Source organism: Fulmarus glacialis, unplaced genomic scaffold, assembly GCF_000690835.1.
Source record: "Fulmarus glacialis isolate BGI_N327 unplaced genomic scaffold, ASM69083v1 scaffold9401, whole genome shotgun sequence".
Lineage (NCBI taxonomy): Eukaryota > Metazoa > Chordata > Aves > Procellariiformes > Procellariidae > Fulmarus > Fulmarus glacialis.
The window spans coordinates 10,939-34,715 of record NW_009193399.1 but is presented as its reverse complement, the minus strand read 5'-3'; the positions used below and the strand labels follow the sequence as shown (position 1 = coordinate 34,715).

At 36.2% G+C, this 23,777-nt stretch overlaps 1 protein-coding gene across 1 annotated transcript in view; it reads left to right on the top strand.

The window, feature by feature from the left end:
• Nucleotides 1-565: 565 nt before the first annotated feature.
• The window catches only part of MTBP (MDM2 binding protein), a gene marked incomplete at its 5' end in the record, with an annotated part of 25,136 nt that continues 1,924 nt past the window's right edge, over nucleotides 566-23,777 (top strand). Inside the window, 14 exons of the mRNA XM_009587433.1 lie at nucleotides 566-683; nucleotides 1,279-1,413; nucleotides 2,226-2,320; nucleotides 3,105-3,177; nucleotides 4,792-4,909; nucleotides 7,605-7,778; nucleotides 8,948-9,061; nucleotides 10,395-10,559; nucleotides 10,944-11,037; nucleotides 12,464-12,619; nucleotides 15,221-15,316; nucleotides 18,689-18,955; nucleotides 20,220-20,466; nucleotides 21,623-21,736. Of these exons, the coding sequence (XP_009585728.1) occupies nucleotides 566-683; nucleotides 1,279-1,413; nucleotides 2,226-2,320; nucleotides 3,105-3,177; nucleotides 4,792-4,909; nucleotides 7,605-7,778; nucleotides 8,948-9,061; nucleotides 10,395-10,559; nucleotides 10,944-11,037; nucleotides 12,464-12,619; nucleotides 15,221-15,316; nucleotides 18,689-18,955; nucleotides 20,220-20,466; nucleotides 21,623-21,736 (1,966 nt within the window). The remainder of the gene's footprint in view (nucleotides 684-1,278; nucleotides 1,414-2,225; nucleotides 2,321-3,104; nucleotides 3,178-4,791; nucleotides 4,910-7,604; nucleotides 7,779-8,947; nucleotides 9,062-10,394; nucleotides 10,560-10,943; nucleotides 11,038-12,463; nucleotides 12,620-15,220; nucleotides 15,317-18,688; nucleotides 18,956-20,219; nucleotides 20,467-21,622; nucleotides 21,737-23,777) is intronic.

Here is a 23,777-nt window from a genome sequence, read left to right as displayed (position 1 = left end):
GCGCCTTTAAGACTTCCTTCTTGAAGATTTGGGTGTACAGTTTCATGAAAGTCCTCTCACTTATTCTTCCTGTTCTGTGGATGGTACTGATTTCTCTTAGAAGACAGACTGCCAGTAGGACCCACAGATACTGGCTGTTCTCTCTGCCATGTTGTTGAATTTGGGTAATACTTGTGCTGCATTCATATGTCTACTTACAACGCTAACTACAAACCATCTAGATGGGCCAGTGATAGCCCCAGTGATGGCCACCTGGCTTTGCTCCAGCTTCTAGCACCCAACCTTACTATGGTATGTCTGCAGCTTGCCATTGCTGGTGTTGTTTGATGTCTGACAAAGTTCTTTGCTGTCACATTCATGGAGAATATGAGTAACTTCCTTTACAGAGCCTGAACTAGCAATTCTATAGTATCTTGTACTTTGTGGAATATAAAGCTATATATGTCTGTTAACATACCCAAGACTATTCAGTGCTAAGAGGTAGTAGGTAAATTCAGTCAAATTGCACTGCATGTTAATTTGTAATAGTGAATTCGGTAAGATTAATTCTTCCTTATTTTTACAGTAGCTGGCAAAAGATTGCAGACTATCTATCAGCAGACTTTGTATCTTCAGATAATGTCATGAATATTATTGATTTAAAAGAACTTTGGAGAGGAAAGATTCAGATATGGGAAAGAAAGGTAAAATAACTTTTTTTGGCTATAGTTATTTTTTAAAGCATCTGCGTACATCATTTAAAGCATGTATTGTACAGTGCATTTTATGCTTTAAGCCAAATTTGGTTTTGACAATGTAGTTCAAAGAGGTAACGTGCAACGTATCTGGGTGGGTTGGGGAACAACTGGCTTTTTAGCATGATGAAAGGATAAATGAGATCAAGGCATCAAGATATGAATTTCAGAAATCCAGATGCTCTCCTCTGAAATATTTGCCTTAGAACTTCTTGTTCAAAATTAGGTTGTTTTGTATCTATCACAAATCATTATCATGTAACTCTGTAAATCATTATTGCAAGCACATGTCTAATGTTTCTGCAAAGACTGATAGCTTTGTAATTGTGAAAGACATTGTTTACATTTTCAGTATTAAGGTTTTGGATGTAGTAGTTGATTATCTAAGTCTAATATTTTTACCTAGTTTTACAGATCTGCTGGAAACAAATATAATACTAATTGTTTAAAGTAGTAATACATGTAACCGGCTGAAGAGAAATATTTTTTTCCTCTCTCTCTTTTGACACATTTTTGTCTCTTCCCTCCCCACCCCCCCCCCAAGTTTGGATCAGAAGTTAGGTTTCCAGAATTTTGTATGAAGAGCACTTCAGCAAAGACATTCAGCACTTCACATTTAAGTTCTTGCTTTGCTGTTAACAAAAAGCAACGATTGAGGAATACTGATGCTTTGCCAGAGGCAAGTATTATTCTTGATCTTTCTTTGAGCCACTAGAATTCATCTGTTTTACTTTCCTGAGACAATTAGTAATTGGGGAAACCTTAGTCAGAATTGAAAATTAAACATAAAAGTAATGATTGCATAAGATCGAGGAATACTTCTTTTGTTCATGTGTGTTCTCAAAACAGGTCCTTAAAATTTCATCTGTTTGTTCTTAGGAATGCGTTACCAAAATTTATTTCAAGTAGAAATTGAGGCTTTTTCAATCTTAATACTCAAAATATGTAATTTATTTATGAATTCTGTGTTTATCTAACCTTTTCTACTTCATTTTAAAAGTGTGGGGGGTTTGGGGGGTTTGTTTTTTTTTTAAATTATTGTTGCTATTATATGTTTTCCACTGGAAGTAGATATTTGATGGGAACTCCAGAATCATATTTGTTGATGAAAACAAAAATGAGTGTTTATGAAAACCGGTATCAGTTAAGAGATTATTATTTTCATTGTTAAAATATGTACATTTTGGATTGCATTTGTCTGTTCCTGGTGGATCTTATTTTTCTTTGAATTTGTGTAAGAGTTACAACCCATTTGATGTACCCGGTTGACATTCTAGAAAGCAATTTTTATTAAACAGAATTAAATACCTTCCTTGTTTTTGTATAATTATGTTTAATATGGTATTGTGAAAAGTTTTTCTTTTTATATTCCTTTATACCTCTTTCAGATGTACTTGTAAGACAAATGCCTCCAGGAAAACACTTGAGGAAGTTCTACTGAGATAACATCATATATAGTGTTATAGATTTTTTTATTTGATCTCTTTTCAGGTTTTTCATTACTATGGTCCTGCGCTAGAATTTTTACAGATGGTGGTGCTCTCTGATCTACCTTCCTTTTTTATATCGGATCTGGAATTTGAGCTGTATCCTTTTTTAAGGATCTGAACTACTACCGGTAATGGTCTATAGCAGAAAGAAAACAATCAGGATCTACCCATGCAAGCAACACATGAGGGCTGGCAAGAGCTTATTCCATTCTAGCCTGCCAAAATAGTCATAGTGATTCTTCACAACTGGATTTTTTTATGTTGAAATTTAAATTACATTAACAATAACCAGCTATTTTTGATATTATTGCACATATACTTTGTCTGTTGATGTGTATGCTACATTGTGGGGAAAGAATAGAGAAGTATTTTACTGCTGTGTAAGTTTAAAAAACCCAAGCCTTACTCATTAATGTATATAGTGTGCTTCACAATATAGAAACATTTTTCCACAAATCAAGTTTTTATTGTGTAGGTGCAAAATCTGTGGCGAAGTATAGCAGAGGAGTTTTCTCTTGAATTGTGTATGCTGCAGAGGTCTCAAGGTGTATTCCTATTGGTTTTAAATTTATGTACTTTTGGTACTAGTCTTGGTGTAACAACAGTAGCTTAGGCTGTATAAGCCTGCCAGGATTTTGAATATGTAAATATCTGTTTATGCCTGCCTATATTAAAGATGTCAGTGGTGTATTTCATCATATAACATTTCCAAGTGTACCACTTTGCGTGGAAAGGTGAATTACATATATTTTGTGGTAATGGAGTATCAAATATTCGACACTTGCAGACCTTATTTGAAATATGATGGTAACATGATTTGTAAAATAGGGATGCATACAGTTCTTTGTGAAGGTGAGGTTCCTTAAACTGAACTGTTCAGGAGCCTGGCAAGAAAGAGTATCAAGGAGACATCTGTGCTGCTTTTGGACCAGATTTCTTCTCTCTCTGGGAAGGTAAAAACTTCTTTTCATTTAGGTATAGCAGAAAAATCAAGATGTGTATATTGCTCATAAAAGATACAAGAATAATGTTTTTAAACCTAGTTTCTGTGTAAGCTCCTTCAATATGTAGTTCTAAAGCAAATTTGGCTTTTAAAGGTGCATGCTATACAGGTCCTGACAATTTGTAAGTCCACTGAACATTTTTCTCTTTACCTTAGCTAAGTTTCGATGTCCTAAAACATTCTGTAACTTTTAATCCTATCCTGACAGTTAATTTCTGTGCTATCATAATTCAACTATTTTTTTAGCAAACGGTAGGCATGTGTGCAGCCTACAAAATGTATTTAGCTAGTCTGAAGTGGTAAGCTCTTTTATTTTGCATGTGCATATTCTGCTTTTCCATTCTGATTTTTGGATAAAAAGAGTCCTTGAAACATTTACAAGCCTATTTTTTTTTATTTTTTTTTTCTATTTTTTTTTTCCCCTTGGAATGATAGTATGATTATTCATAGCCACGGTATTAGTTTGAAGATATTTCTCCTGAATGTTTAAGGTGATGTATGCTTGTTTAGGAAAGTTTATTTTAGTGTTTATAAAATAAATCTGTGCCAATCAAAACAGAGCCTGCGGAGAAAATGCTGATACAGTTACAGAGAATAACTTACGTTCTTTATTTACTGTGGAGATGGTATTCCATTATCAGGCTGTATGTTTCATCTTCAGCTTGTTATTTAGGTTTTTAGTAACTTTTTTCCTCCCCTGCCACTCCGTTTTCCATTATGCTTAGCCAGAAAAGAAAGAAGTCGTTTTTCTAATGCTGTACCAAGAATATCTTTTGGAATAGGTTTATATTGGTAAATATCCCAGGTAATTTTCATTTTACATGAGGATACTGAACATTTGGTCAAATATCTTTTACAATCTAAGAGCTTGCCATTTTACTAGATCTTTTAAAGACAAAGCCAAAACAGTTAAAACACATTCTCAGGCTACTTTTTCGAGTCTCCACATGTTGAATTGAATATGTTTTCAAGATAACAATTTCTCACAGGGATTTTTTTTCAGTCTACTGCTGGAAATATTACACATTTGTAATGCTGTAAAAGCATTGTTTTATTGCTTGAGTATTCAAATACATGCATTTTTTCTATTAGTGCTTATTGGCCTGAAATTTACGTACAGACATAAACATAGTCGAGTATCTGATTAATTGAAAAGGATAATATGTAGGGAGGAAAAAAATTACATGTTTTTCAAAGGAATGCAGAGTCGCTGATGCCAACTATATCTTTGAATTCTCTTTTCATTCTGGATACTACTCTACAGAAGTGTTTTTAGCCAGATTATTGAAAGACTTGTAATAGGTAACAAATACCTTTTTATGTATGAAATAGAAATTCAGCAGTTAATGATCTCTGAACTGGAGGAAAAAATAAGCACAATTTTTACAGCTTCTGTGTCAAATGCTGTTCCATTTCAATTGATGTGAATGACAGAAGTCTTAAGTAGAGATGTTTTTCTTCAATTGAAGTACATTTGAAATAATGCAAAATCAGTAGCTCAAGAATGAAATGTAAAACGGGTTTCAGTAATATTGCATGTATTGTATTTGCTCTCATTATTTAGGTGGGAGCTTTATTTACGTTGCCATGTAATGTAAGCAGTGTAGTGATCCCATCCCCTGCCCAGCTGAGTACTAAGAAATGGAAGGAATATATGGCTAGGAAACCCAAGGTCATTACTGGTAGGTAAAAGGAAGATGACTACAGGTATATTTTGTTGTGGTTATATCTGTAAGTGTATGTGTGTCTGTGTATATATATGTGGTGGGTTTTTTCTGTACATTTGGGATGCCCTTTTTTTCCTCCAATGAAATTAAGTCAGTGATTGTAATCTTCAATGACACAAAAGGTTTGGTGAATGTGAGTTCAGCTATGCAGACTTGTTGTACAGGAAAATTGATAGTAACATCATGGCAAGCTTTAGGGAAACAATGCATCTCCTTTAAACCATTTCTGTGTCCTATCTGTCAGCTAAGATCCAGCTTCCTGGATCTTCCACCTTTCTAAGGTGATTGTACAATCCATGGGCAAAGAGGTTTGCTTTTCTGCAGATGGAAATCCAGTGTGCTTCACTTAAGTGCTTCCTTTCTCACTTAAGCATTTCTAGAGGTTCTTCAGTGCACTTGCATTTAATTTCAATGTCTTCCCGGGAAAATATAGAACATCAGGAAATGCCGGATGCCTCCATTCACCTGAGAGCCAGTGTGTTTAACTAGTGATTGAGAAAGTGTTCCTTCTTCCTTATGGGGCTATACTGATGGCAGCCAACTTGTCTTACGAAGTGTGCCAATGCTTAGAAATTCGATTCAGAAAGTGAGAGAACAGAATCAGTGCAGATCAAGACTGGGTGGAGTTTCTCAGTCAGCCAGTATATATGCCCGGCAAGTGCAGGCACTGTACAAGTAGTGACTGTGAGGTTTGTAGGGACTTGAAAACATCAGGCTAAAAGGAGCTTGGTGATAGCCCAGTGCTTAAAGTACTTATCTAGGACAGGATAAGATGTAAGATTCTGCCACCTTATGTGATTTTGTTGTTTATACAGTGGTCTAATATATAATTCATGCAGATTCCAAGGAACAGTGACTTCTTCTGTTGCCAACTGAAGATAGCGTTTGTAAACAAGCATGCAGATGAGGATGGCTGACAAACTGATATTCCTTCAGGTTTTGGGATAGACAAAAAATTGAGAGGAATTAGGAAGAGCTGTATAAGAGGGCAAGAAGCTTAATTCTGTCGGGTGGGTGCTGGCAGTATATAGATTTAAAATGATCTCTGCATGTTTGGAGATGGTAGCGCAAAGAGGGTGTGATTATAGAGCTGATCACAGCAGCAGCATTTATACTGTACTGGAGAGATACTACTGATGCAGCAAATAAGCACAAGATCTCCAGTGTCTGCAAGATCTTTTTTGTCCTGTGCGCCAGTGGAAGGGTTTTGTACAAGTATTAACTATAATGTGATCAGTAATACACAATAGCTTCTTATTAGGCCTCTTGAGCAAAATTTAGAGTAGGAGGAGAAATGTGGCCATTTAAACATATTTGCTTGTTTAGTTGAAAACTATTTATTTTTTAGTGGCTACCACTAATATGACTATATTAAGGATTTGCAAATCCTTAATCTCTTCAATCTGTGGGAAGGTGTAGTTGTTTGAATTGGTAGTTCTCAAATACTAATTAAGATTAAAATAAGAAATAAAAGCTTTCCCATGAAGAATCAGCTTTGAGATGCCAAGATAAACTGGAAAAGGAAAATATTTCAAATGACTAGGGGAACAGGACAATAGTGAAAATGTGTCTGGAAACTTGTTTTCTTTCTTGTTCTTTTCTTTCTTCTTTCCCTGGATTTATATATTGAGGTAGTGGGGTTTCCCCTCTCTTCCCTTCCCTTCCCCCTCCAACTTAAACTTTTCAAGAAACACTGGAACACTTTATATTTGTTAATAACAAAAATTTGTAATACTAATAAACATCAAGCTCTTCTTGAGTTATTTATTGAGACAGTACTGCAAATATCTTATGAAATGAAGTGATTTGACTTTGAAAACTTAGTACATCAAGAAGTATTCATTCTCTCAATTTCTCCATCTACCAAGGTGCTATAAAATGTTTCCTGTGTAAAAAGATAGCAAACCCATCCTTTCACTGTTACTGTCAAGTCATACATTAATTTATTTTCAAAACTGCATACTATATGCTAGTGTTTAAAAATAGAATGTTTATCTCTCACCCAGGCTATGCACAAGTGTAAAGCAGTGAGTGAAACTCTTATTAATGAATAATGCAGCTTCCTTGGGAAGAGTGTGTACAGTATTTCCTTTTCTTCTACAGATGTATGTTCTTCCAGTGAACTCTTACCATTATTTCAATCCACATATGCAAAAATGCCTGGTTTTACCTAGCAGAACAGACCCTTCTCTAATCATTACATACGTAGCACACTGTTTGTCTAACTCTTCATTGTTTCATGGTAGAAACGTAACTTTGCCAGTTAAAGGCTTGCCTTTTACTAAGACCAATTAAAGAACTTATCTTGGTTGGTGCTTAGAGTTTCCAGATGTACTTTGTAGCCTGCATTAGAAAGCTAGTCCTCACTACAGTCACAGGAGTTCAGTGCTGGTAACATGCTAGCTTTAAGCCAGCAACGTAGTCCAACTCATCTTTGCTGCTGTAGCTCATTTATTTTGCATGCTCTTCAGTTTGTAGCTTTTTAAGGGGTACATATCAGCTGTAGTTAGTGTGTGTCCTAAAAAGATGTTTGTAAGATTTCTCGCAGAGCAGAAGTGAGCAAGTGATAGAATTTTGATGGTGGATTATAGCTTGTTTTAAAGCTGTTTTCCTGAGGGTGTTTCACAGTTATGTCCTGATGTTTTTTAAGTTCCAGAAGTTGAACTGAAAGGAGAATCTTGCCGATATTATTTCTTGCTACAAGGAAATGGCTCTGGAGGATGTAAAGCAACCTTGATTCATTCAGCTAGCCAGATCAATGGTACAGCCACTCTTGCTGCAGTAAATGGAAAGCTAAAGACAAAAGCAGAAGAAACAGAGTCAAGTAAGAGTTATTACTTATTTATTTAAGAGTATCTGAATGCAGGCAAATGCTACTAAAATTGTGCCTTTTATTCATTCCAGTCTGTGTTAAAAGGGAGAAAACAAGGAGGGATATTACATTTTGATGAATGTCTCTATTCTTTCAGCAATATTTTTTCAAATTGATAAAAAAATATAATAAGAGCTTATTTATTCACACAATTTACTACTACCACATTTTTTAAATCAACTACGTAATGTTGTAGTTAGTCATTTCTCATAATTGTGATTAGTTGTAAATGTTTTAATGTACAGAGACATGCAGGTAATATTAATGCAAATCAAATTTGCAAAAACTTAAAGTTTAAAAAGTATGTATTGTCGGTGTAAAGACTGACCAGCCCATGCCTAAAATCTAGTCAATTATCTGTTGACAAGCCATTTCACTGATGATTTAAAATAAAAAAAGCAAGGCCAGCAGGCAAGTTCAATTTCATGATCGTGTCTTCAGTTACTTGGCAGATGTCCATATTACTGCAGAGTGGTTGGGATATGAGTTAGCAGATGATCAGCTGCTCCACTAGGTAAGAGCATGTATGTAGACATTTATCTTAAGAGTAGTTGTTCTGTTACAACTACACGTACTACATAACTCTGCTAATTCAGGTATTTGCTCTCAATAACACTGACAAAGAAAAAGAGTACGGTGACCTGCATCTTATCCTCTTATTTCCTTATTATCGAAATAAATCCATGTGTGATATGACTGACTGCTTACCATTTGTCCTAATTAAAATCCCATTAGTATAGTGTCAGAAGACTGAAAGTCCTTGACTGTATGTTGGGAGAAAACTTTTCCTTCCTGGTATCAAACTTAGGATCTTTTTACCTTCTTTAAATGTCAGTGATGTTAATTGTGTTGTCATTATATTGGTTTTGTACAGAAATTCAAAAATACTGGTCAGACATCTATTCCAAGTTAATCCCCCTAGTGTCTTAATTCAATTGTAAATAATTTCCTTTTTTTTTTTTTTTTTTTTTTATGATTAACAATATTTGAAAGTCTGGTTGTGTCCTTTGAATATGAAATCTGTATGTCTGCTGTGTTTCTGTCTTTTAAGAATTACTGACTGGGTGAGTCCAAAGTCCTATGAGAGAATCTTAGTAATAGATTTCTCCTAATCTGTACAGGCTTTCATATTGCTGACTTTATCAAGTCTCTGCCACATTTTTGTGGAGAGGAGATTATACAGAGAGAAAAGAAACTGTCTCGTCTCCAAATGTTTGCCTTGAAGGAATATCTCAGTAAGTAATGGGGAGAGCACTGGTAGTTCTGAAAGTAGTATTTAAAAGGTCTTTATTTCAAACTGAATGTGACAGTTCATCTTACAAAACTGAGGTGAGTTGACCGCTTTGTGAAGAAAAAAGTGGAGCTTTAAAAAGAAACTTTTTGTAGTATATCCATAGTTATATGTCCAATAATGACTTTTAAATATTGAGGAAAAGAGAACACTGAACTTAAAGTTGGTGGGTGTTTGTTACACTAATACCCTGAAAGTTTGAGCATGGTTTTGGAATAATTCTGTGGTAATTAACTTTTTCTCTGCTCTGTTTTTCTTATGCTTTTTTCCCCAAAAAAACCTTACTGCTGGATGTGCTTTCTACAAAAATAAGAATTCTGTTTTGGAGTTTTCGGGGTTTTTTATTTTATTCTTTCTTGAAAAAGTCTTAAACAGCAGAGGAGAAATGTGTACTGGAGTTTTGTTACATTTATCATGATACATCATTCATAATAATAACTGAAAGGTCATCCTCTGTAGATTTTCATAAGTTTGCAGAGAAGTACATTTGACTGTCCTTATTTTTTCTGTCTAAGTCCATTGCTTGAAGAGACTCAATTAAAACAAAAAATGCTTCTGAGAGATTGGCTAGGTTATTGAAAACAGCATACTGTATTATCATTAACAGCTTAAGGAAATTAAGATTTCTGCGAATAGTCTTGTCTTCCGCCCCCCACCCCCATCAACTTGCAGTCGTTCTCAGATTCCTGTCTACTTTAACCCTGAGCTTGGAGCTGCCTTAGAGCTTGTGTTTTAGTTTGTTTTGAGTGGGTCACCCATTTCCATTAGGATGAAGACTGAATAGGAGCAGTTGGGATTTGCTGGTGATCCTAAATCATATCAGAATTACCTGACCCTTGATATTCTGACCAAAGAGACCGGAACAGGCTATCAGTTATATTGGAGCCACACTCCTGCAACAGCAGTAAAAATAAGTGGGTAGGAGGCTCTGTAGACTGGAGCTTTTCATGTTTAGGCTCAGCAAGTTGGGATGTTTGTCTCTGGGGGATTAAAACCTGGATATACTCAGAAATGCACATAGACAGAAATTAAAGGACTGTAAAAAGGTGATTCATGTGTGATTTCAGCTATTCTCACTGCTAAGTTTTTTCACTTGCCTATGGAATAAACCACCCATGCTTTGCTTGGTGGTTGCAATAGTAAATGTCAAGGTAACTTACTTGTGTTATTGTTTCAGCGTGGGGATTTTTTTGTTTGGCTGGTTTTAGCAGGCTCCAGTTACTCCTTGTTATTTAGCAGGTGCAGTAGCTTCTCTTTCTTTCTCTTTCCTTTTATAGAGAGAAAGGAATTGACCGAGCAGCCTCCAGTTATTTCTACTGATGAGTTCAAAAGCTTGTTAGAACTTACAAGAGAATGTATTTTGGACCTGTGCAACACTAGTTTTCCTAAACCTGTTCTACAGAAGGTTGCAAATAAAACTAGGTCATGCACTGTGACTTCTGGTAGGTACTGTTATTTAGAAAATACACTGCTTATTCTCTTTTGATGTATTTTCATACCGGTTGTCAATTTTTTACTAAAAGGAGGAGAGTCTTTTACCAAAAGAGGGAAAAATAGAAGGAAAAGTAAAGTAGCTTTCTAGGCTTTTTTCCAAACTGAAATTACCCTCTCATTAACTATTTTCCTTTCTTTTCCTTGACAAAAAAAATTATGCAGAAAAAATTTCTGATCACAGCATGCTGCAGATTTTCCTTATATATTTTTTAATATATCTATAGGAAGGAAAATATATATATATATAAAGGACTATATATGCATATATATTTTCTTTAACAAATAAGATCCTTTACTTCTATTAAGGGTTATCCACCATATATTTCTTGCAGAGTCTGATTTAATGGAGCCAAATCCCTTGGAGTGGCCAGAAAGACATGTACTTCAGAATTTGGAAAACCTTGAAAAAACCAAACAAAAAATGAGGTAATGGTTAAATACTGGAGATTTTCTTTGTAGTGGCCATTGAAAATCACTCTAGAGGAAATGTGTATGTTGATAGCCATTTTGTAAACTGTTTTCAAATATATTGGTAATCTTTCAGAGGAAACATTGCTTGAGGCTAAAACTAAGCTTCTGTCAATTTCCAAAGGTGTATTTTCTTGGTATTTAAAGTAGTATTGTTTTGATTTTTATTGACAAAATGCAGCTGAAAGTTACCTGAAAGTAACGTAGTTCCAAAACTAAATTACCAAAATGGCACTACTAGAAAATAGTAGCCATAGTAGAAAAACGTATTTTTTTTTTCTCCCAACATGCCCTGGGGCATAAATAATAAAGATAGTACAGCAGTTTTTGTCAGCATGTACAATGTGTTTCTAATCTCCTCATATTTCCTAAATGGTCAGGACTTAGTATCAGGTCTCATGTAATTTTAATGTAGAAGATACTATTGGTTTTATGTTTGAAATCTATATTTAGTTTTGTTTTTCCTCCAGGGCTGTTTAAGTGAAACCTGTAGACCTTTGTGTAACTTAATACAGCCTATTGATTTCAGTTTAGCTCTCACTTTTATATAAGACTTAACGATCTTTGCAGGGTTTTAACATTTTTGCTGACAGACCTTTAGAGCCAGGTGTCCAACTGCCTTTTTCTTAGTTACTTCCATCCCATTCCTGTCTTTCAAATACTATAGTTGGCCATGGCCTAGACTGGAGTTCTGCATGTCAGAAATTCTCACATTAGATCTCTGCTTTCCCATGGGTGGTGGTATTATTATTAGTAGTATTATATTATTGGTTTTGTTTCTCAAACAGGTAAAGTTTTTCCTTCTAAATAGCTTTTGAAAAGCTTCTTGAAGGACCTTTCTGTTTCATAGTCAGTTAATATTTATTTTACTGTATTCTGAACTGGTTATCTTCTGCTTATCCTGAATCAGTGTACAGCATGTTGCTTAACAGTAGAAAAGAGAGAACTTTGCTATACTTGACTGAGGACACTAGTTAAAAAAATAGAGTGGAGAGTTGCATGCAGTAGTGGCTTTATGGTTTCTTTGCTGCATATTGTATGTAATTTTTTTTTTTTAATGAGAATTAATTTTTGATCTTACAGGTCCATAAAAAAAGGGATGAATAATGTTCTTCCCATATTGTATTTCATAACTAAGCTATAAAATCTTGATGAAATTACTTTCTAGCGTCATAGAGAATTTGCTTCAAATATACTTTATCATGAACATTCGTGTAAATGTTCTCAAGGAGCAACCTTGTTCATTTTACTTTGGAAATACGTTTCATTGCTCCAGACTAGCAGTGATTTTTTTTTTTTTTTTTTTTAATAGAACATTATTACTACATTGATAAGAAAAGAAAAATTCTTAGATTGGTCTTTTTTTCCTTTTCCTTTTTTTCAGAGTTTCTATGTTTGCACATTCATCTGAGCAATTGCTGGGGCATAAAGATAGCCAGCGGGAGTCATTGACATTGCTCGATGCTAAAGAATTACTGAAATATTTTACACCAGAAGGGCTACCAGTTGGTGATCTTCAGCCACTACAAATTCCCAAACGGTATGAATCCAGCATATTTTAAACACTGAAGACCATTCTCAGAACTGAAGCAGGGGAATGTAAACAACGACCAAATGAGAGTCTCAGAATGGCCTAACTGGATTTGAGTCTGTAACTTGCAACATCCTTGCATTACATGCCTGCCAGTGAAATCAACTGTTAAGTCCTCCAGTCGGTCTTGCTATTTAGTTCTTTCAAGAACCTGATGTGGCCGGAGATGGTGATGTTGGTCCTATGCATTTAAATAACAAAATAATCACCTGATGCGCAGAAGTGTGCCAGTAGACCTTTGCCATGGCTATGCTACAAGCTGCCGCCATGTGTCCATTTCCAAAAGAGTATTTCTAGCAAAGCAGAAGTTACTGTGGCAGAACTTTAATTTTATTAGTGTGATTTCTTTCATTCAGTGGAGGGGAGGAAGCTAGGAAGCTAGGAAGACAACTGAAGCGTAAAAAGGGCGGTAGCTGAGCCTCTTTAACTGTGTTTGTCTCATGTCTTGCTGGCCCAGCATTCCTAGCAATATTCTTACGTGGTAAAGTGCTCCTTAAGGGAAGTTGTCTACTCTGACTTCTTTGCAAGTATTCGTCCTTAGTGTGTCTGCTGGTAAGCATTAGTGTATCAGGAAGATTGATACAAGGAGTTAATGGATCTGAACATTTGTTAGAGTAAGGCCAACCTATACAAGAGTCAGTGTTTGTAGAAGCAGAGCCTATACTATTTGTGCAGTGCGTTATAGACTGCTAGGTAAGCAAGACAATCTTTGCAGTCACTAGAGTTATATTTGTTGACCTTTTTAATGTTGAATAACAGACTGTATAATGGAATTATTGGATACAGCCCTTGATCCTTTTTAAAACTTCATTATATGTAATAAATTAAGAGGGCTTGTGAGAGGGAAAGGTTCTGTAGGATTTTGGAGACTTCTGTAAAATACTTATTGGAGTTTTGAAACTAACTTAAAGATGTTCTGAGTGGAGAATTCAAGCAAGTGAATTTGCAGTGAAGATTGAGAGTCTCCTACAGAATTGTTAGTTAATGAGTGCAGATGATTTAGGATTTTGGGTATAATGTAAAGTGTTTTTATTCCAATTAGTTGCGTGGGAAAGATGTGAATAATTTGTTTGCAACAAAAATGTTTTTTTAATCCCTGATTTTTCAAAAGCCTCCAGAGAAGCTTTGTACTGTAGAATACTTTGATTCTCTTGAATGATTTGCTTTGAGCTATAGCTGAGTGAGGTCTGAATTTGAGGGGGTTTGTCCCGGTTTGCTTGGATTTCTGCCAATTATTATGAGAAAGTATGATGATGAAACCTTTGCTTTGTAGTACATTACTGTAATGTGAATCTGGCATAATACGTAGAGATCTTGGATATCTAAGGGAAATATAAAGCCAAAATCAAGACAGTAGATAATAAATGTTTTTGCTTGAAGGCTACAAGGTCTGCCAATGACTTATACTGTACGTATGTATTCCGCTTTGTCTGAAAAGAAACCAGAAAACCTATGAAAATCCATAGCTAGGTTGTTGACTGGGAGATGGTGAACCATTCCCTTTCTGACATATACCAGGTTGCTGTTACTGTTGTGTCCAGCAGAACTCCGTACTCCTACTGCTCACCCTCTTAGCAGGTGCTCTGGCTAGATTCTCTGGAATAATTAGCAGCTTTGCACAGTGGATGTTCAAGCACAGTGACTACAGACCCAAAGACTTTCCTGACCAACAGAAGGAAAAAAGAGATTCTATGAGAGACTGGAGAATTAAAGGAGTTTTCACTTGTTTTCCATGTTTGAGCTTAAATAAAGGTTGGATAGATTAGATTTTTGGCTGACAGTCTTTCTAAATTACCGTCTTGCTAGATTCAGTATCACATCTTTCCTGGATGTTTTTCTAGTGGTAATGGTGTAGAGACAGTCTATGTGAATAAAACTAGAAGCAATGTGTAAGTTTCAGATTCTGCTATATCTTGCCTTCATCTCTTCCCTTCTTTAGAGGTAATTGGGATGTGACTTTACAGGGTATGCTAGGATCTGGCAGCAAGCTCTTTCTGTCTGTCTTGCTATGGCTTATTCTGTTGAAATGCTTTCAAATAGATTCATATGATTTAGTTGCAGAGAGTTACTAACTGGAATTCAAATATCACAGGAGACAAGTGGTTAGTTATGAAGCCTGGGAAAGGTGACTGTTAGGTGAGACAACTTGAAGCTAAAGGGAAGGAATTCACTGATTGTAACACTGGATTGAGAAATGGGGGATCAGTTCCCAGTTCCTCTCAGTTCATTCTACTACTCAGGTGCCCCATTGTGAAATGGGGTTATAGTTACCTGGTTTTATTGATAAATTGTTTGGAGCAGTGACCTCTGAACTGGTTGAAATGTCTAAGAGCTTCTGTAATAATAATAGCTCAGTAGCTATTAGTTAGTTGAACTTAGATTCTTACTTCAATAAGGATTAAATTTTCCATTGATGCTGTACCCCAGGGGCTTAGCTACAAGACATGCTGTTTGGTCTTCCTATGTCAAGGCATTTGTTTCTGACTTCTGGAAGTATAATTTATCTTGACTGTAACTAGTTAAAATAGATCTATATTTTTTTCTTTTCAGTGAAAACACATTCCTTTTGACACCAGAGCTTACTCCTCGGAAACTCATAGGTTTGCCTTTTGAAAAAGCAGCTGGATGCCATTATCACGGACTTGAGTAAGTTTCCTGGCTTCTTTTTCCAAAATTATTTTTCAGCTTCCAGTCAAGGTATAATTAGAAACATTTCAAGCAACATAAACATTGATTATGGAAAACTTTATGTATCCTTTTCCTTTGTGGAACAACTTTTACATGCCACCTCTCCCTTTCTTACCTTTATTTTATTCACTGGTTTAAATTGCAACACTCCTGCCTTCATGGTAATGTAAAAACATTTAAGTTTTTTCTCTAGAGATGTACTGTTGTACCTATTCTCAGTGTCTCTGAAAATTTTAATTCAGAATTAGAAGTGGCAAATGGAAGAGGGTTCGTTATTACATATCAAGTCCCTGGAGCAGCACATGAGTGAACTACATATGTAGTTCCTACTTTGATATTAAATTGTAGGCACTTTCAGACTAATAGTCATGAGGTTTATGAGACTTGCTGTGAAGCTACCTGTATGTTCAGGGAACCTGAAAATAACACCAGCAGGCAAGTGTTAGTAGTAAGAATCTTTGAAAGCATCAATATGGTTAGGACTGTATTTAGTCCCAGACAGCCAGCTATTTGTCAAAGCTTCAAATGGGCAAACATCATATAATGTAGCTGTATAAAAATTGTTTAGAAAATTATAAATATTGTCATTGAGGAGAAGAGGAAAAGGACATACACAAATGCGAGGGTAGATAATTCAGCAGAACTCTTCCGTGTAGACAGACTTAGTCTTAACACAGTATATATTAAGAAATGCAGTGGATACTTAGCATAGGCAGTTCAGTCTTTGTGCAAATTTCTGCAGCCTCCTAAAATTGCATTTTCAGGTTATCAGAATGTAACTAATGATACTGCAGGTATTTTTTTCCTATCAACTGCACAAATAGTTTGGTTAAGCCTGTGTTTAATATCTGGTAATTTTAACCATGTTCTCCAGGGAAGTGAAACAGTCATTCTATCTGTTCAGCTATGTTTCTTCTCTTTTTCTAAGTGGTAACTCATGAGCCTGTTAGCCTTTTTAGATTTGTAACAAAAGGCACAGAGAGGCAACTGGGTAGATAGGAGAAATGCAGATTTGTCCTGCCAGGTGTGGGAAGAAAGCAATTGGCTGTTGCCTGTTGGTATGTGGTAGCTTGCTGACCTGCCTGACCTCAGCAGGGAGTGTGCATGGGGATTCATATTAGGCACAGCACAGCTTGTGCTGCCTCTTCTCATAGCAAAATATGACAGGTAGAGACCATAGGGAGGCCTGGATATTGTTGGAGACCCTGATAAATTAATGTTACAAGGGGAATGTGCTAGCAGTAAAGGACGGAAGCAGTAGAGTGAGATGGTGGAAACTAGTGTGAAAGGGAGGAACCTACAGCTGTACGATCAGAATATATTGTAGCAAGAGTCTTTTGGAGCAGATGTGTTTTGTACCATGCTGTTGTGATTGCAGTTTCCATCTGCATAGCTGCTGTGTTTATATTTGGAAATAAAGTCTTGTCAACAAAGCCAGGAGTAGCAGCTATGATTAAATCAAGTTTCTGGTGTAATGAACCTGTGCCAAACACTTGAATCCTGTGTTGCAATGAGAAAGTAACTGCCGTTAAAGCAAAGTGAGTAAAATGGCAATTTAACCTCTACAGATAAAAACGTTTTTATCTTTGTAGGGGATGTGATTACTCAGGGGACTGAGAAAATAAATAAGGAAAATTAAATACCTTGAAATTTGTAAGTTAAAAGAACTTAATCTTATCAGATAATGAATTTATTTCTAATGGAAAGTCTTACTCAGCTGTAGAAATGGATTCACCAGTCTGTTACTAGAAAAATGAATTTCTCCCTGAATATGAAAATATTTTGAAGAAAGTGGAAAAATCAGATCCAGCAATGTAACGTGACTTCCTGTTAAGAGGTAAAAGTAAAGAATATGTCTAGAGTTCCGAAGAGTAGGAAACATTGCTAAGCAGTTTAGAGGGTGGGCTGAGAGATAGCTCACATTGTTCAGAACGCTTGTTAAGAAAAGGATGGAATAATATTGGATAATACTGTTGCCTTTCCCTGCAGTAGAGGTAATGTAAGTTACTGGGCGATGAAACATTGGTCTCTTGCAAGGAATTTTGGAAATCATTTACACAAGAGAAAAGTTAGTTAAGATGCATTTTGTATTGTTCTAATCTCATGAGTATGTTTCACTGAGTTAGCACTGTTCATTTGTTCTCTTTCAGCTCCACCGTATTTAATACAGTTTCTTCTTTTGATTCGGTTGTTTAAACCACTTATTTTTTGTAATCAATAGGAAGCTGGGAAGCTTGTGCTTGTTCTGTGACACTTTTGTATTTTTAGCATTTAAAAAATGTGAATCTCCCATGTAGCAGTGCTTATCTCGGACAAAGCTAAAGGTTGCATTTCCAAAAAGTGCAGTTAGCAAAGAATCTGTACTAAATAGCATTTAAAACACTTACCGTTCCCTATCTTCCTCATACTTACACTCAATTAATACAGTCTCACAGCAACCTAGTTTTTGGCACAACCTGGCTCTTCCTAAAATTATGTCAGTATCATCGCATTTTGTGATTCCTGAAGTACTCGTAACTTGCAAATTACGTGTATTGTACTTCGGTATGTTTTCGTCAGGCATTTCCTATGTGATTCTCTTACGGCATATGCACTGAAGAAATCTTGGGTTGTTTGGTTTGGATGTGGGTTTTTTGACTAGGAAAGTTGCACTGTCCTAGGAAGAAATGGAGGCATAATGTGTGATCATATTATCATATTAGAGCGTATCATCTTATATATAAAAACCTGATATTTTCTGGGTCTCAAAGTTTTGGTGGATGCTTGCAAGATCTGAGGTCTGAAGATACTGTATCCATTATGGTGTGCTGGGTTCCTCATGCATTTGGGTTCAGAGCTATTCTTATTGCTGTTTTATTGGAATTTCACACTGGTTAGCATGTTAACAGAGGTAACATCTGTTAAGTACGGACTGAATATGAAAAACAGTAAAATCTAAAATAGAGAGACTGATGATACAAATGTAACACAGAGCTGATTATAATGAGCAAAAAATCCATTGTCAGCATCCTAATCCATCACTTAGTGTGCAAAGAAAAAATTCTGCTAATGTCCATGGAAATCTTACTTGTAAGACCACAAGGTAAAGACTTACAAATAGTATATGATTCAGCTTCTTCATTGGAGTTAGACTTAAATATAGCTAAATCCATCAGGCATGTGTTAATTTACAAGGCTCTTTTAAGGTATCTTTCAGAACGATACACCAGTCCAAACAAAAAAAAGTTTTGGAGATTATATGGTAGTCAAAAGTAAGTTGTTCTGTTTTTTTTCTGATTATAATAAAGCAAAGACTTTCTGTCACAGATTTCTCACTAATTTCAATTTTAGATATTGTCTAGATAACAGAAGAGCCTTGGAGAGAGATGTGGGATATGCTGAACTTCAAACTCGTCTTATTCGCTATGAAACTCAGACTACTTGCACCAAAGAGTGCTGCCCTGTGCCGGTTGTTTTGAGCCCTCTCCCATCTCCTGCAGTCTTGTCAGAGCCTGGAAGTGTCCCCGATGGAGAGTCTTTACAAAGCGAATTCAAAACAGAGGCATCAAGGCTAAAACACAGATCAAAAGACTTGGATTGCTTTTATCCCAAGAAAAGGTAATGCACTGAATAAAATAAATCTTAAACATGAAATATTTCAGTAGTCTTTTGTGAAATGCATCTTCTCTTTCATCTCAAAATGTTTTTAGTGAAGCTATCTAGACAAATGTTCTAGTTGTTTAATCCTCTTCTGTAAGTTCATTTTTTTCTCAAGTGTGACCTCTCATTGATAGCATTAGATTAATCAAAACCATGCAGCACAGGCACCTTTTATTTAAGAGATTTGGGGTTGTATCTTGCAAAGTCTCAAGTGCCTTTGAAAAGATGACAGATAGCCTCATCTAGGACCAAAACTGTCAGTGCTGTTGCAGTACAAATAAACAACTAAAGGTTTAGAAAGCCAAGCACTGTACAAACAGAATAATTGAATTCCTAATCCAAAAGACCACTGGTATAAGATGACCTACCAAAATTCAAACTTATTGTTAGTCTTGTTTATTAAAGTCTTTTCTGGAAGTCTAGTTTTTAAGACTTCCCTTTGTACCTTGTCCTCACTCTGAAGATGCAAACTCTTTGCATCAATAAAAAAATAACTGCTATGTAACACTACTTCTGAATTCAGTTTTTACTGTAACACTTCACTTCTTCCTTCTTTCCAGTTTGATACCCTTTGCAATCTAATCACAGTAAGCCTTTAACAGAGGTATGGTTTTAGGAATATCCATATCTTTTACAGCTTACTGGACAGTTAGAAAAGAAGATGTGATTGTACTTAGCACTTCATAAGTTGGAGTTTCAGAATTACTAATGCTCTTACGGTTGAAGGATCAAGCATTTACATGTTCCAGTAGAATTGTAATGCCCAACTTCCCATAGTTAAAAGATGAGTTGTGACATTCCTGTAGGGCCAAAAGAAATTAGATAGTTTCAAGATGTTTTGTCTTATCCTGAGACTAGAGGCCAAAACTCTGCTCTTCCTAGCTATCTGGATGAAGGGTCCATATGCAAAACTACCCTTCTTCCAAAGAGTTTCTCTTCTTAGTAATCTTGTTTCTTCAGTTCATTTCTAGACTTTTTTAATCGGAGGTGCAGTGGGTCTACGTATCAGAGAACAAATCAGTCAGTAAAGTGTTCTTCTAATACAAAAACGTTACATAATAGAATCCTGTCTGCTGTTTTCAGATGCTGTTTGCAAGAATGTAGAGTACTTACTACTCTTAGCAGCAGCCTCTATAGCAGAAACAAAGGCACCAAAAGAGTCAGTACAAAATGTAAAAGTTCTTTTTATCTTTTTTTTTTTTTTTTCTTCTTTCTTTTCCAGGCTAACCAAATCTGAGAGTACAGATTCCCTCCTCTCTCAGGCAAGTGGAAGTAGTGGGAGTCACTGTACAGTTGCTGTAATGAGGAAGCGCTCTGAAAGATCAGTTTCTTTGGCTTCGATGCCATTGAAACAGCCTGGTCAACCCCACAAATTAACCACTAAGGTTGGCTCAGCAAGTCGCATAAGTGCAACTGAATCTGAGACTTCAAAGCCAGCTAAGGAATCAAGATCCCAGAAACATACAAGGGTAAAGGTCTATGTTGTTTGCTTAGTGAAAAAGCGTCTGCTTAACTTCTTTTCATGTGACTTGATTTCTTATAATTTTTTTTAACTCAAAGTGAACTGTCTTCATCTCTATTTGTTATTATTAAATTTCATTCTGTTCACTTCTGTAAGTGAATCCTGAAGGCACTGAGGAGAGTGCTGCAGAAGCAAGGAATGAAAAAGTATGTAAGGAGTATTGTATCATGCCCAGGGAATTAAGGCTGAGAGAGATAAAAACTAGGAATAAAGAAGGTGAGAATGGGTATCAATGAATAGGAGTTATGAAATGTAGAAAGTTAATATAAAACCTAAAGGCATCAAAGAAATATCTGTGCTGGAAGGGTCAAAGCCATTGTGGAAGAACAGTCTATTCTGAGAATAAAAAGATATTCCAGTAGTTGTACAAGTCCATTAATTGAGATAACATTTAAATACTTCAGTGCAATAATGTTTAATTAATAGCTGTATATAATAGGAATGCCAGTTTTAAAATACAGTACACAAAACTGTTTCTGGCTTGGTGATACTAATTTTAAATTAATCCCAGGGTGCTAGAGAGGACACTGCATGGATATTGATGTCGTACTGTCAAAGGCAAGTTGGGATGACCTGAGTAAGCATAAATTGGTGTGACTCCTTCAGACCTACAGCAAAGTTTAAACATCTCTGATATAAAGAATGTCAGAGTAAATTTTCTAGTCTGACTGTAGTGTCTGATTTATACTATTTTTTTAATATAGATGTGCCAAGAAGGGAATATCAACATAAAGAAAAGTTATATTTTTATATATATATATATTTTTTTTCACACACACATATAGTATTTTGGAGAAGGCCGAAGCCATTATCAATTTCTTCTGTCTTACAAGCCCCATGTGAATATTCACTGATCCTTTACATTGCTTTGACATGTAAGCATTTCCTTAATTTTTGAGATGAAGGAGATGGAAATAGATTGTTAAATAACTGCCCAAATTTGGTCAGTGGGTTGATGGCATTTGGCCAATGGATTAAAGACACAGGCAAGATCAAAAAAGATCAGGTGTTCTTTTTTTTTTTTATTTTTTTTCCTTCCCTTGGACAATTTTTAATGCCAATAATTGGGATGAACTCTTGAGTGTGTTTCTATTGTTTCCAAGATGCTGAAGGAGGTGGTTGCTAAGACTCTTCAAAAACATGGAATTGCAGAGGATCATAAGTGCTTTGCATCATGCAGCCAGCGTCTATTTGAGATATCAAAGTTCTACTTAAAGGTAACTAGAAGACACACTCTTACAGTTGTTTGTTCTTGGTTAAGTGAATCCATTCCTGAATAAAACTTGAGATGGACTGTGGGATATTCAGACTTAATTAAGCTAATATTTCCTAGTGGTGTGGTAGTAGTATGTGGATAAACCTTTGGACTTGTTGTCATATGCAGAACCCAGTTTTACAGTATATTTTGGTGGTTGGTTGTTTGTTTTTAAACCTTATGAAGCAGTAGTCTTTTATGAGAGATAACATATTAAAGCAGTGGTCAGTTAGCTTATGCTATATTGCTTCCTTAGCTGTTTCAGCTACCTCCCAGCCACAGCTGTGACAGCTCAGCTTCTCCCTTGTTCTAAGGCTTTTGGCTCGATATGTAGCTTACACAACTGACTCGTGTCCTGGTTTTGGCTGGGATAGAGTTAATTTCCTTCCTAGTAGCAGCTGTAGTGCTGTGGTTTGGATTTAGTATGAGAAGAATGTTGATAACACGCTGATGTTTTAGTTGTTGCTAAGTAGTGTTTACACTAGTCAAGGACTTTTCAGCTTCCCATGCTCTGCCAGGTGCACAAGAAGCTGGGAGGGAGCACAGCCAAGACAGCTGACCCAAACTGGCCAAAGGGATATTCCATACCATATGATGTTATGCTCAGTATATAAACTGGGGGGAGTTGGCTGGGGGGCAGCAATCACTGCTTGGGGACGGGCTGGGCATTGGTCAGTGGGTGGTGACCAATTGCATTGTGCGTCACTTATTTTGTATATTCTATCATCATTATTATTATTTTCCCTTCCTTTTCTGTTCTGTTAAACTGTCTTTATCTCAATCCATGAATTTTACTTTTTTTTTTCCTTGATTCTCTTCCCCCATCCCACTGGGGGCGGGGGGAGTGAGCGAGCGGCTGTGTGGTGTTTGGCTGCCTGCCGGGTTAAACCACAACACTCAGAAATTCTAGTTCCCTGACATGGTCACAGACGTCCTTGTAAATGCATTGTAAATGTGCACAACTATCTAACACATACTGACTTGGCAGCACCGTGTAGAATTGCATCAACCTCATTTTTAGGAGGAGATAAGAATTCTTTCCACAATACCTAGGAGACTTTGTGAGTCAATGTTTGAGCCCATGTTACTTAGTCTGGGCACAAAATCGAGTTAAATTACAGTACAGTGTGTTTAAAAACTATTGCTCACAAGCAGAGCTGCTGTTTCTGTTCATTTGCATGCATGTAGCAGTACCACTATTTGTGAACTAACTCAGTTTAGTCAACTTCAGTAAAGGTGATTTAAGCTAAATGAAGTTGCAACTGAAGAGGGCTGAATGCTTACACAGACAATTAGAACATCTTGCCAATAGCACCAACTTCTTAAATAATTAGAACACAGTTGCGCAGTCATTCTGTAAGCACTCTCAAAACCTCCCTAAAATATGCCCTGAAGGAAGATCTTCTAATCCAAAATCAGAAAGAACTGTGTGTAGGGATGAGTGAGTAGGACAAATCAGATGGGTTCACGGTTCCATTCCAAGTAGAAGAGCAAAAGGAAGAGTACTGCAGTGATCCTGTCCTTCGGAAAGCTGATCTAGAGAGAGGTGTAGCAGGATTTTGTTCTTCTGAACTGTCTTGCAGCCCTGAGTCTGTAGGAGCCCTTAGAATCCTTTTCTGTGCTGCGTGCTTTAGAAGCATGGTATCGTAGGTATCATTTTCCTTTGGAGACAAGTAGTAAATGAATTTTCTTCATTTTCCTTTCTCTTTAGGCAAAGTTATGCGCTTGCTTTGTTTAAGAGAGTGGATTAGGTTGGGCTAATTGGACTGTAAAACAGACAAACTGTTCTAGGTTTTTCCTTCCTGCACTGATTTTCTTTCTCCATGTCCTCTTCACTGTTCTTTGCCAGAACTCTGTATTGCAATCTAAGCGCACAGTTGATTTCCATTTTTATATAGAAATAAGATTTCAATCAAGACTGTAAGAACTTTGACTATCATTTAAGGAAAAAAAAAGATCTCTGGAAGTGTGCGGAAGGTTAGGAAAAGTGTGACTCGATCGTA